This window comes from Pteropus alecto, unplaced genomic scaffold (assembly GCF_000325575.1).
Source record: "Pteropus alecto unplaced genomic scaffold, ASM32557v1 scaffold143, whole genome shotgun sequence".
NCBI lineage: Eukaryota > Metazoa > Chordata > Mammalia > Chiroptera > Pteropodidae > Pteropus > Pteropus alecto.
This window is the reverse complement of record NW_006434828.1, coordinates 4,209,719-4,221,496: the sequence shown is the minus strand read 5'-3', so window position 1 is coordinate 4,221,496 and position 11,778 is coordinate 4,209,719. Positions and strand designations below refer to the sequence as shown.

The window sequence follows — 11,778 nt, the reverse complement described above, 5'->3', positions numbered from 1 at the left end:
CCCTGCCCGCCCCCCCACTGGTCACCTCGCCAGGAGCTGGCCGGCCGCCCTGCAGCGCTGGGCCTCGCGGCTCTGCGCCTCCAGCTCGTCCAGGAGGCCCTCGCACTCCCGTGCCTGCGCCTGCAGGAGCCGCCGCGTGCCCCGCAGCTCCTGCTGCCTGTCCGCCAGCTGCTCCCGGAGCCCGGCCGCCTCCGCCCGGGAGGACTCCAGCTGTGGGCCCAGGTCCTGCAGGGTGAAGTGCACTGTGAGCTCCCTCCAGCCTTTGGCCTGACTCCCCCAGGAAGGCTGTACCTAGGGCCCGAGCCCCTCCCCAGTGCCGTGGGGCTGGGCGCAGCCGTGGGGACGCGGCCGTCAGCTCTCCTGGAGGACCACGGGCGGGCCCAAGCGGCCGCCTGCAGCCTGGCGGCCTCACCCCTCCTCCCCTGTGGGGACCGGGGACTGGCCTCACTGCTGGTGCCCATGGGCCCTGGCTGCCCACCTGTTCCTGCCGCCGCCGTCTGTCCACGGCCCGCACTGCGTCCAGGGTAGCTGGGGGACAGGCCCGGTGGGGGGACGCGGTGCAGGGGGGACCCCTCAGCTGGCCTTCTGCCCCCTCCTGTTCAGTGCTGCTGCTCTGAGCCAGCTCCGGGCTCCCCAAGTCCGCCCAGGCCACCTTCAGGGTGCGGAGAAGGAGGGAGGGAGGCAGTGGACAAAGCTCAGGGCTGTGGCCCAACAGGGACCTTCCAGATTATCTCACGGGTCAGCCGGCCCCACTGGGACCTACAGCCCACCCGCCACTGTACCCGGGGACCGGAGGCGGCCCGCACGCTTCGGTGATGCTCAGGGTGCACGGCAGGGGCTCGGCCTCGTCCTTCAGGTCGTCCACTGCCAGCCAGCCTCCCTTGCGCCTGGACTCTTGGCCAGGGCAGGCCCCCCGGTGGGTGCAGACACCCCTGCCGCAAAGCCGCCACTCCGCAGCCCACGCACCGGCCTCTGAGCGTCCATCCTGGGGGAGGGGACGGCGCCTGCCTTCGCCGGGTTTCCCCCTGTGAGTTTCCGCACCAGCAGCGTCTGCTCAGAGAGTCTGGGGAGAAGTCGGGGCGGGGTGGGCCGTCAGCACAGAGCACGGGTGCGGGCGAGCCCCGAAGACGCCCTGGCTGGTCTGGGAGTAAAGCACAGACCCCGAGCTCGGCATCTGAGGCCCGCGTCCTGACCCCGAAGATGCCCTGGCTGGTCTGGGAGTAAAGCACAGACCCCGAGCTCGGCATCTGAGGCCCGCGTCCTGACCCCGACTCAGCCCTCCAGGCTCATGGCCAGTGGCTTCGGTCCTGCCCCTGGGGCACAGCAGATGCCGGCTCACCTCTGGGCCTTTGTCCAGCTGCTCCCTCCACCTGGACCGCGGCCACTACCGCGCCTAACACTGATGTCACTGTCCCCCCCGCCCCAGGAGCCACCTTCTTCTGGCTCCCTAGTGACACTTGGGCTTCCTTTTCCGTGGCCCCGAGTACCCTGCTCAGACTCTGGGTGCTGCCCCCGCAGGAGGCACCGGGCCACCCCACACGGCATGTGCTCCTGGCCCCTCAGGGGCACAGTGGGCTCGACTGTCAGCCTGGCAGGGTGTTTGTGGCCACGTGAGCCTGGGACCCTCAGGGTCTAGGGAACCACGTCCAGTGGCAACAGGTCGGGCCCTCAGTAGGGAGGTGTCGTCCCGTTTCCTGCTCGATAGACTTCAGGCCCCCGACGGCGGTTCTGCGTGCAGGGCCTGCCACGCCCACCTGCTCCCGGACCTCAGCTCGGCCCTGGTCTCATTCACACCAGCAGTGGGCCCGGCCCCTGTCTGCCTCGGCCAGAAGGGTGTGTGCTGTTAGGCCTGACTGTCCACTTCCAGAACCGGCCACGAGGACGGTCCACATGTGTCCCCCGCGGTGTCCCCTGAGACTCTCAAAGTGGGGGCGGGGGGCTCTAGCTCTGGCCTCCGGGCTGGTTAAGGAGTTTGGGCCCTTCTGCCCGTGAGTGTCACGTGGGCACTGGGGTGCAGCGCTGTGTGCATCGTCAAGGGCAGTGTGGTGGCGGCAGGACCCTGCGTGACACTCGGGAGGCGAAGGGGCACGTGGTGACTGCCCAGGACCCGGAACCGCAGCTGCTCAGCAGATGGCGGGCGCGGGGCGCCCCTGCGCTGCCCCCCCGCCCCCTGTGGGCGCCCACCTGGCCTGGAGCGCCACCTTCTCCGCGGCCCAGCGGCCCTGCAGCTGCAGCATCTCGCACACCTTGCCCTGCAGCCGCTGCTCCAGGGCACCGGCCGCGCTGCGGGCCGACAGCTGCAGGTTGGACTCGAGGTTCAGGCAGGCTGTGTGCAGGTGCTGGGCCGTCCTGGCCGCGTCCGCGCGCAGGTCAGCAAGACCCCTGGGGACAAGGGCGGCACCCGCCGCTGAGCCTCAGGACAGTGGTGGACGCCAAGCCCAGGAGGCTCTGAGTGCGCTGCGAGGGGCCCGGACTGGTCACATGACCCTGCTCTCTGCCCTCAGTGGGCCCCTCCCCCACCACCCCCAGGGGAAGCCCCTGCTGAGGTCACCTCTGTGCTGGGTCAGAGCCGAGCAGTGGGCAAGGGCTGAGCCCGTTTCCTCGTGTGCACACGGGGTGCTGACAGGCCCCTCGGCCACCCGGGACAGACTCGTGGGACGTGCCCGCGAGGACCAGAGGGGCCCAGAGCTGCACCCACGCAGTTCCTCGCCCTCTTCCCATCTGTCCCCTGCACTGCTGTCCCGCTCACTCCGTCCGTTTGTCCTTCTCGCCCTCCCGGCACCCCTTCACCCCTCCACCCCTCCTGCAGGGCCCACCCGCGGCCAACACGGCTGGGAGGGGCTCGTGAGCCGGAACCGCCACGCCCGCAGGAGTCCCGAGGGCCCGATCCTGCGCCCACCCCTCAGATGACCCTTGCCCCACCCTGAGGGAGCCCGGGCAGGCTCCGGGCAGTGGGCGGCTGGCTCACCTCTCGGAGGCTGATCGCAGCTCAGCCAGGTGCGCACGGAGCGCGGCCACCTGTCTCCACAGCAAGAAGAAGCCCCGGGGCTGTCCCCCGTGAGAACGCCGGGTCTGGAAGCAAGAGGCTCGTGTTCGCTTCAGGCGAGGCCCAGGCACCGGGAGGCGAGTGGAGCCCTGTGACCCATTCACTGTCCCCACAACCTGCTCTTCCAGATGCCATGCTGAGCCGGGTCCCTGGGCCGGACCCGCATCACCTGTCTGTCCTGCGCCCCTGTGCTCCCCAGGCTTATCTTCCAGAATGCGGGGGACCTGGGGAGTGGCCACACCTCGCTCCGGCCCAGAAGCAGACCCCACTCAGCCTGGTCCCCCGGCTGGGGCGGAGGCACCTCTGCAGCCCACGGCTCCTGCCCCACGTGGGGCGAGGACAGGCTCTGCCCCCTTCTGCAGGGCCGGTGCAGGCTCCTGAGATGTCCAGGTGTGCGGCCTGGGCCTAAAGGTGCCAGGGAGACAGAAGCCTCGCCAGTCGGAGCTCACAGGGGCGGGGGGAGTCCCCCCACGAGACCAGAGGTCCTAAATGAGGGCAGTGATGGTGGTGGGGAGGCCACTGCAGGACTTGGGAGGGGCAGGACGGGACAGGGCCATGTGTGGTCAGCGGTGCCAGCCTTGCAGGGGACTAAGCAGAAGCCAGAAGGTCCCGTGTCTCCTCCCCATCCTGCCACTCTCTGCGCCCGGCTGTGTCCTGAACGAATGCTGACCCCCAAGGACCCCGCAGGGATCAGCAAAGCGCCCAAGGCCTTCGTGGGCCCCCGCTGTCCTACAGCTGCAGCCCCACCTGTCGGCTCGAACACACTCACCCTCCGCTGGCTCTCAAGCCCACGCCCTCCTCCGAAAGCCTTCGCTGGCCCTGCTCCCTGACGCCACATCTGCGGTGCCCCCACCGAGCCCCAAACACTTCGCTGTATACCCTCTGCAGGGACAGCCCTTCGTGCCTCGTGCCCGGGCCCTGTCCATGTGACCCCTCCACCACCGCATCGGGTGGTCGCAGGGGGCGCCCAGGTTCCTCCTGGTGAAGGGAGGAGCAGAAGGCGGGACCGGCCTGCCCGGAGCTGCAGGTACACGCGCCAGATTCCAGGCTTCACGGGGTCCTGAGCGCAAGGCTGGTCTGCCAGCGCGGCAGGGGACACGCAGGCCCGGGACCCGCGAAGTCAGACGCTCAGAGGGACAATGGCAACTTTGGCCAAATGGAGCAACTCGGACACACGTCCCTGACCGCGGGCTCAGGGGGGAGAGAGAAAAGCCCAGGGACCACCCGTGAGGGCGGCTCCTTGCACAGACCTGGCGCCCGAAGCTGCACTCTGTGTAAGGAGTGAACGACGCACGTGCGCACGCCTGCAGGACACACACACGAAATGTTTGTGTCCCCGAAATTCATCTGCTGGAACCCAACCCCCACTGTGACGGTGTCAGGAGGTGGGGCCCTCGGGAGGCGAGGGGGCCATGAGGGTGGAGCCTCCACAGTGGGACCCGCGTCCTTACACGGGGACCCCAGAGAGCTGCCCGCCCCTCCTCCACGTGCCGGTGGGCTAGAGGGTGCCATCTGGTAACTCGGAACAGATCCTCACCAGACACCAAGCAGGCTGGCCCCTTGACCTCACACTTCCAGCCTCCAGACTGTGGGAAATAAATGTTTACGAGCCCCTGTCCATGGCGTGTCCGCTACCGAGGCCCAGAAAGACTAAGGCTGGACGGAGGGAAAGCTGGCCCGTGGCTTTGGAGCCGCACCTTGGCCTTTACACAGTGTTCGGCCTGAATTCACACAGCTGGGGTGGTTTCGGAAAACTCAAGCTGAATATTGACTTCAGTGTGGCCCCAAAGACTGTCCAAACCTCTAGACACCTGTCCGAAGCAAGTACAAATCCTTTCTGGAAGATACCACGTTCGCTCCAGGTGTCAAAGAATTTTCACAAAGTTCCAAGGAGAACAGCACTCTCGGTGACAACAATGAAAATGTCACCGAAGACACAGAAACAAAGCACAGGATCGAGAGCCAGCAGAAGCAGTGGAGGCAGAGCCCGGGAGCTTCGGAGAGTCGAGCATCGGATGCAGGTGACCAATAGCTGTTTTTAACATGTATATGAGAGGCTTGAAAATGTGAGTTAAGAATAAGCTATTTGGGAAAAAAAATCAAGCAGAATTCTTAAAGATGGACAACACAATATTCGGGATTTAAGCCAAGTTTAACAGAGATCTGACACCAGGAAGCCGGATTAGAAGAAATCATCTAACTCCAGACCTGGGGGCGAGAAAGAAGGTCTGAGAAGCACGAGAGGGAGCGTGAGGAGGCCGCGTGCAGGGAGCGACGGCCGCTTCCCCGAAACAATGGAAGACGCAGGGCCCCGCGGAGCCCGGCTCAGGGAAAAGAAAGGCAAGCTCCACGCAGACACGTCGCCGTGCAGAAGGCCAAGGTCAACGCCGAGACTCTAAGTGGCCAGAGTGACGGCACAGGCTACCCGGACGAGAAGCCGGCCAGGATCCAAGAGACCGGAGGCCAGAGATGCAGAGGCCGAGGGCGCACGCCGGCCAGTGAGGCCGTCCTCAGGCCGGCAGAGCGAAGCGCCTGAGAAGCCGGCACCACCCGGGACGAACCCACACGGCGGGCAGGAGCTCGGCGGGCAGGAGCCCGGCGTGGGCGGACGGGGCAGCGGGGTGCGGGGGACCGTCCAGAGGTCCCGCCACGGGTGATTACCTGCGATGAGGTCTGGGGCAGGGCACCCGACGCCCCAAAGGGCTCAAGGTCTCAGGGAACTGGGGGCAGGCATGGCGGGGGCCCTGCTGGCCAGGCCGGGCTCCTCTGAGGGGCCCCTGACCTGTGGCCGGGTGAGGCCTTCCCTCTCCAAAGCCGCATCGCCCTGTCCCTGCTCCACTCTACAGCCTGGCCTCAGCATCCTGCCGTCTCTAGGGGGGCCTGCGCCCCGCTGTCCCCAACTCCGCAGACCGCGGTGGCCAAGCTGGGTGGGGGACGTGGTGTGGCAGGAGGCCAGTGGCCTTGGCCCAGGCGGAAGCACAGCTGAAGCCCGTTCACCCTCCCCTGGCCGCTGCCCCTCCCACCAGCTGCCGGCCTCGGCAGGAGCACAGGGACACCTCGCTCTCGGTCCAGCGCTGCGCCTCCCGCAGGCCCAGCTCGCCCCGCAGGTGGAGCACGCTGCCGGTCGCCCTGGCCAGCTCCTCGGCCAGCGTGTCGTTGGCCTTCTTCATGTGCTGCAGCTGCTCCCGCAGGAGGGCGTTCACCTGGGAGAGGCCGGTGCTCCTGGACGGGCAGAGACCGCACGGGCGGGGGGCCTCCCCTTAGAGCCAGGCCCCGGCCGACCCCTGCTCAGGTGTGCTGCCCCGCACTGCCCCCGAGCAGCGCTGACTACCTGCAGTGGGCCCCCAGCGGCTCCCCAAACCAAGGCCAGTATCTGGGTGCCCCCGGGCCCCTCCTTCCACCCTGAGATACCTGCTCTCTCCCTCCTCCCCGCCCAAGCCCTCCTGGCTCTGCGCCCCCAACCGTGGCCACTCCTCAGTCCCCGGTGCGGAGGTGAACCCCAACACAAGCCAGAGGGACAGGACATAGGGGCCCCTGGCCGAGGGTGCCACGGCCTGGAGGAAGGTGCTGCCCCTGCTGTGGGCAAGTGGGGACAGGGAGGGTGGCCTCCGGTGACTTGTGACTTGGGGGCCTTGTCCACGCAGGACAGGCCTGCACGTGGCTGCAGTCAGGGGCCCCAAACCTGCCAAGTTGGGGGACCCACCCTCCAGAGCCAGCACGACATTCTCTGCCCCTCTTCCCTCCTGGGCATCCCCCTGCACTTGGCTTATTGCGCCCCCCCCCAAATAACCTGTTTTTCAAAAAGCTTCTCAGCACTTGCCCCCACTTTTCCAGGCCCTGAGGGTGAGGGAGGGAGGGACAGGCTCCCCGGGGCCGACAGCTGAGAGACACCCTGCCCTTCCAGGAAGTGTCCTGGGGCTTGGGGGTGCAGGAGCGACCTCTAGGGAGGGGGCTATCACTGACACTGCGGCTGCTGGGTGTGACACATGCTCACCCACAGTAAACAATGAGCCCTTGACCATGGCATCCTAGTGGCTTGAGGTCAAAGGGTCCTGGGAGGGGGGTCAGGGCGGAAGCGTGAGGAGTGGGGTCCAGGGCAGCACCAGGGGCACCCATCCAGGTCGGGCCGGGCCAGCTGACGGCCTCGGCCAGCTCAGGCCACCTGGCGGCAGCACCCGCCAGAGCACCAGCCTCAGCAGGCATCAGGGGCCTGTGGGCACGCTTAGCAAAGCAGGGCCAGGGAGACCCTCCCAGCCTGTGGGACTGGCACCCCGTGCCCGAGGCCTCGCAGGGCTGGTCCCTGCTCCCCACTCCACTCTGCTCCCCCTTCCCCTCCCTCTACTCTCGAAGCCTGCCCCTGACTCCCACGGGCCAACTCGACGTGGGTCACTTTGGGAAGAAGTTGGCCACCAACCCCAAGATGCAGTGGGGTCTGCTGCCTCGTGCTGATGGCGAGCCCCCTGCAGCCCCGACGGCCCGCCCAGCCTCACCTCTGCTCGGCCGCCTCCAACCGGCCCAGGGCCTCCTCCAGGTCCACGCTGTGCTCTAGCTCCGACCTCCGCAGCCGGGCCTCAGTGGTCCGCAGCCGAGCCTGCAGCTGGACGGGAGCGTGAGCCCACCTGGCCGGCAGCCCCACCCCTGCGAAGCCCTCCCACCTGGAAGACAGGGGCCCCTAGGGTGCCCAGCGGGGGCCGGGGTCAGCGGAGGTCGGACTGGGGCTGGATCTGGAGAAGCTCAGGCCCCTCCACCAGGTGGGTCCGGTGGGTGGGCGTCCACACCCTGCCCCTGTGCGGGGACGCACAGCCCGCTGAGCAGGGGGCCTCCCGGCTCTGGAGCGCCAGGTAAGGGGCAGCACGGCCGGTGGCAGCGCAGGCCTGGGGTCACCCCCGAAGAGGGCGAGTGCGCTTGGTGTCCCCCCTGCAGCTGCTGCTCCCAGCACCTCATCCAGCGGGGGGTAGGGGCCCACACCCACCCTGTGGTGGGCCTGTGGGGAGGGTGCCACCGAGCTGCACCACGCCTGTCCCAGAGCCCGGTCCTCCCCTGCTCCTGGCAGGCGGCTGAGCGGATGGCTGACCCGGATACACTGGGGTGTCGGGAGAGGAGCTCGGGCCAGGCGGGCTGGCTGGTGAGGGGCTGGGGGCGGGAAGGTCAGGAGAGCTGGAGGCCGCACCTGTGGTGTGACGTGGGTCCAGGTGTGTGGGGAGATGACCGGCCAGATGAGAGAGAAGCCGGGGGGTGGGGCAGTAGGGGCTGGGTGGGGGCAGGGGCTGTGGCTGGGATGGAGGTGGCAGGAAGCAGCCGCGCCGGCCACCCTAAGCCCCGCCCCGGCCCGGCTGCTCGGTGGGTAACCTGGGGAGGCCCGGTCCCTCTGGCACCACACAAGAGAGCCGGGCGTGTGCCGAGCTTCTGGGTCTTTGAGTTCAAACCTGACTCACGGGCTTTACTGCTCTGGCCGCAGGATTGCTGCGGCTTCCATTCCCACGGGCCTGTTCCCAACATCCCCCCGCCCTGTGCTAGGAAGGTCCCCCACCCTCACAGCTGGCCCGGCCACAGATGGCACACACGGCCCCCGGGGTGCAGGCGAGCTCACTGATGTGACCGCTGGCCCCACGGGAAGGACCCTCACCCCCTAGCCCTGTCCCGGGGCCCGCCAGGGTGCTGGCTGATGAGAACAGGTATTCCCAGTGTGGGGTGCCTCTGTGGGGCTGGTGATGTCACCTATCCCTGGGACCCTCGGGCACCTAGCCCTGGGCGCTGGCCACCGGTCATGGCCCCAGCCCATGACCAGCATGGCCCTGAGCGACTGTCTCCTGCTCTGGCCTCCACTTCCTCATCTGGAAAGTGGGGTCGACCGTCCCGCCTCGTGGAGCAAGGGGGCTCTGAGGACGGGGCGGCAGGGGCTGGGCCAGACCCGGCAGAGCCTCTGAGCCCCTCCGCGGTGGGCCGGGCACCCCTCAGAAGCGTCTCACCTTTCTGCCTCGGTCTCCCCATACACACAATGGGGGTGCCCCCCCCACACACACACACGAGGGCCAAACAGGCCCCTTGCTGCGGCTTGCCAGTCACCCTGGAAGGCACAGAGGATCGAGGACCCAGGGCCAAGGGCCACAGCTGCGCCTGAGGCCTGTGCCATCCTCGGCTGTCGGGAAGGGGCCAGCCTGGGGGCAGATCCTGGTCTGCCCGAGCCGGGTCTGGGGCTCGGGGCCCGTTCCTTCGGGGCCGGCTCCTTCCGGCTTGGCTTCCTCCCGCCTCCGGCAGGTGCCAACCGCGGGCTGGCGCTGCGCTCACCCTGGGCAGGGCTCCGGGGCCTGTGGGCAGCGCTGACCAGGCCGCCTCCCGGGCAGCGCCTTAGCCGGGCTGTGGGCCAGGGCGGCCTGGGCACCGTCCTGCTCTCGCCTCCCACCTCCAGCCTCGGTTTCCCCACTGTCGCCCAGGGTTGGGACTGTGTGGCTGACGCTGTGTCATTCCACGGCCTAAGACTCGCTTGTGGTCCCACAGGTCTGACTGCCAGTCCCGAGTGGACTCTGCCTCACCCCGGGCCAGGCTGCCACCCTCTGGCCCGCCACGAGTCCACTGCGCACTCACCCGCTCGCTGACCGCGTGGTACCTGCCAGCCAGCTCGTCCCGCTCGGCGCCCGCCTGGGCCAGCAGGCCCTCCAGCCGGGAAAGCTCCTCCTGCAGGAGCTGGCTCTCCTCCTGCACGCGGGCTGAGGCGGCCGGCGGCTCCCGCACCCCTGCAGGTGTGGCCGAGGTCAGCCTGGGGGCCCGCCCAGGCCCCCCGCCTCAGCCACAGCACCTGTCCCCGAGGTGGGGCTGCGGACTGGCCTGCCTGGGAGACCCGGACGTGGGGCAGGTGGATGTCCTGCCCTGGGCCTCGCTTCCTGTCCAGTCAGGGGGCATGCTCCTGCCCCCCCGCCTTGGATCAAACACAGACCCACGCCCAGGGTGAGCCCCAAACCAATGCCAGGGGGGTGGGGGCCTGAACACAGGGTGCGCCCGCCCCCAGGAGCTGTGGGACCGCTGACTCAGCGTAACCGGACCCCACCCTCCAGTAAAGAGCAGCTCTTCAAGCCACTCGAGGGGTTCCCCTTTCCTCCACACACACGTACACACACACACGCACACACTCACACATACACATGCACACACTCACACATACGCACACACTCACACATGCACACGCACGCTCCCGCACACACACGCACACAGACACATGCACACAGACACATGCACACAGACACATGCACACACTCACACATGTGCGCACAGATGCACATACACACACGCACATACACACACACGCACGCACGCATGCATGCACACGCACGCTCCCGCGCACACACACACTCACACACACGCACACACTCATGCGCACACAGATGCACATACACACACACGCACATACACACTCACACACACACACGCACGCTCACACACTCATGCACGCATGCGCACGCACAGCCAGCTCCCTGGGGCCTTCGGTGGCGGACAGACTCTCATTACAGAAGGGGTCCTGGGACGTCACACGGGAGTCGGGCTGGCTCCAAGTCACCCAGCTGGCTGGGAGGCCTCAGTGTAGGAGCCCAGACTCGAAGCCAGCTCCTTGGTCGAAAGCATGACAGTTAGGGGCACCTGTGGGGGCCTGTGGGGCGGGGTGCGGGGGCATCTGCTTCCAGAGCCTCAACCTCAAGGATTTTCACTCCTCCGATGGAAAGCAAATGCAACTGTAAACAAGACTGGCGGTCACGGGCGTGAGTGTCACAGACACAAACGCAGCGCTGGCTCCGGAAGGTCCCTGAGGCCTAGCAGGACGCTGTGGGTGTCAACCCGCGACCCCCGTGGGTGGCCCTGGAAGGCGACAGGTCAGGAAGGATCTAGTCAGGGGACAGTGGGGCTGAGCTCCCTGACTCTGGATTCCGGCCGATGGCCGCGCAGCCCCCTCTGTGCCCCCTGCCATCCCCACCAGCTCCCTTCACCTTGGGGTGGCTCCTCGCCCAGGCTGCCGGCCACGATCTCACGGATGCGGGCAGGCACGGGGGTGGGCGGGGCCCTCCAGCCTTCCCCACGCACGGTCAGCGCCCGGTCTTCTCTGCTGGCCGTGGGGCTCAGGACGGTGTCCTCTAGCCTCTGCAAAACACCAGCCAGAGACACCTGGAGCTGGTGACCCCCTGTACGGGCCACTGGAGTTAGTGAGGTGACCACGGGTCCCCCACGACGATGACCTGCCCTGGAGAGGACTGGGTGAGGTTGAGGTCACCCGAGACACAGGCCTTGGTTTTCTCCGCCCGCACAGTGGGATGGCCCCCTGCCTGTCCCGGCTCTGCTCTGTGCACCGAACTCCCAGCCCAGGTCACCCTTCGGCCCCGCCTCTGCAGGGGGCCTGGCTGAGCCCCCATGGGCGCACCTCTCCGGGGATGCTGGGAAGTGGGTGCCTTGGCCTCTGGCCCTCAGAGCCCCCGCCCCCAGACCCACCTGCAGCGGGCAGCCTCAGTTTTCACTGTCACACTTGGCAGGGAGGGGCCTGAACCCCACCCAGCAGCACAGAGCCATGGGGGGAGGGGCGGACAACTGGAAGGACAGAAGGGTAGAGGCTGGGCCTGCCCACAGCCCTTTAGAGCAAGGCCAGCTGTGTGGGCTCGTCCGGGCACTGCGGGCCAAACATGGGCCCCAGGAGGGAGAGGCTGCGTGAGGACAGTGAGGATGGCCCTCCTCCTCCGCTGTCCAGAGCAGCT

General features: G+C 67.7%; 1 protein-coding gene across 1 annotated transcript in view; it reads right to left on the bottom strand.

Annotated features, from left to right (window-relative positions):
- Positions 1–11,442, bottom strand: part of CROCC2 (ciliary rootlet coiled-coil, rootletin family member 2) — a 49,853-nt gene extending 38,411 nt beyond the window's left edge. Inside the window, exons 1-10 of the mRNA XM_025045433.1 lie at positions 11,304–11,442; positions 11,023–11,214; positions 9,632–9,780; positions 7,537–7,643; positions 6,103–6,268; positions 2,969–3,072; positions 2,185–2,382; positions 967–1,063; positions 479–652; positions 26–225 (exon numbers count right to left, since the gene is read on the bottom strand). Of these exons, the coding sequence (XP_024901201.1) occupies positions 26–225; positions 479–652; positions 967–1,063; positions 2,185–2,382; positions 2,969–3,072; positions 6,103–6,268; positions 7,537–7,643; positions 9,632–9,780; positions 11,023–11,214; positions 11,304–11,442 (1,526 nt within the window). The remainder of the gene's footprint in view (positions 1–25; positions 226–478; positions 653–966; positions 1,064–2,184; positions 2,383–2,968; positions 3,073–6,102; positions 6,269–7,536; positions 7,644–9,631; positions 9,781–11,022; positions 11,215–11,303) is intronic.
- Between the last annotated feature and the right edge of the window lie 336 nt (positions 11,443–11,778).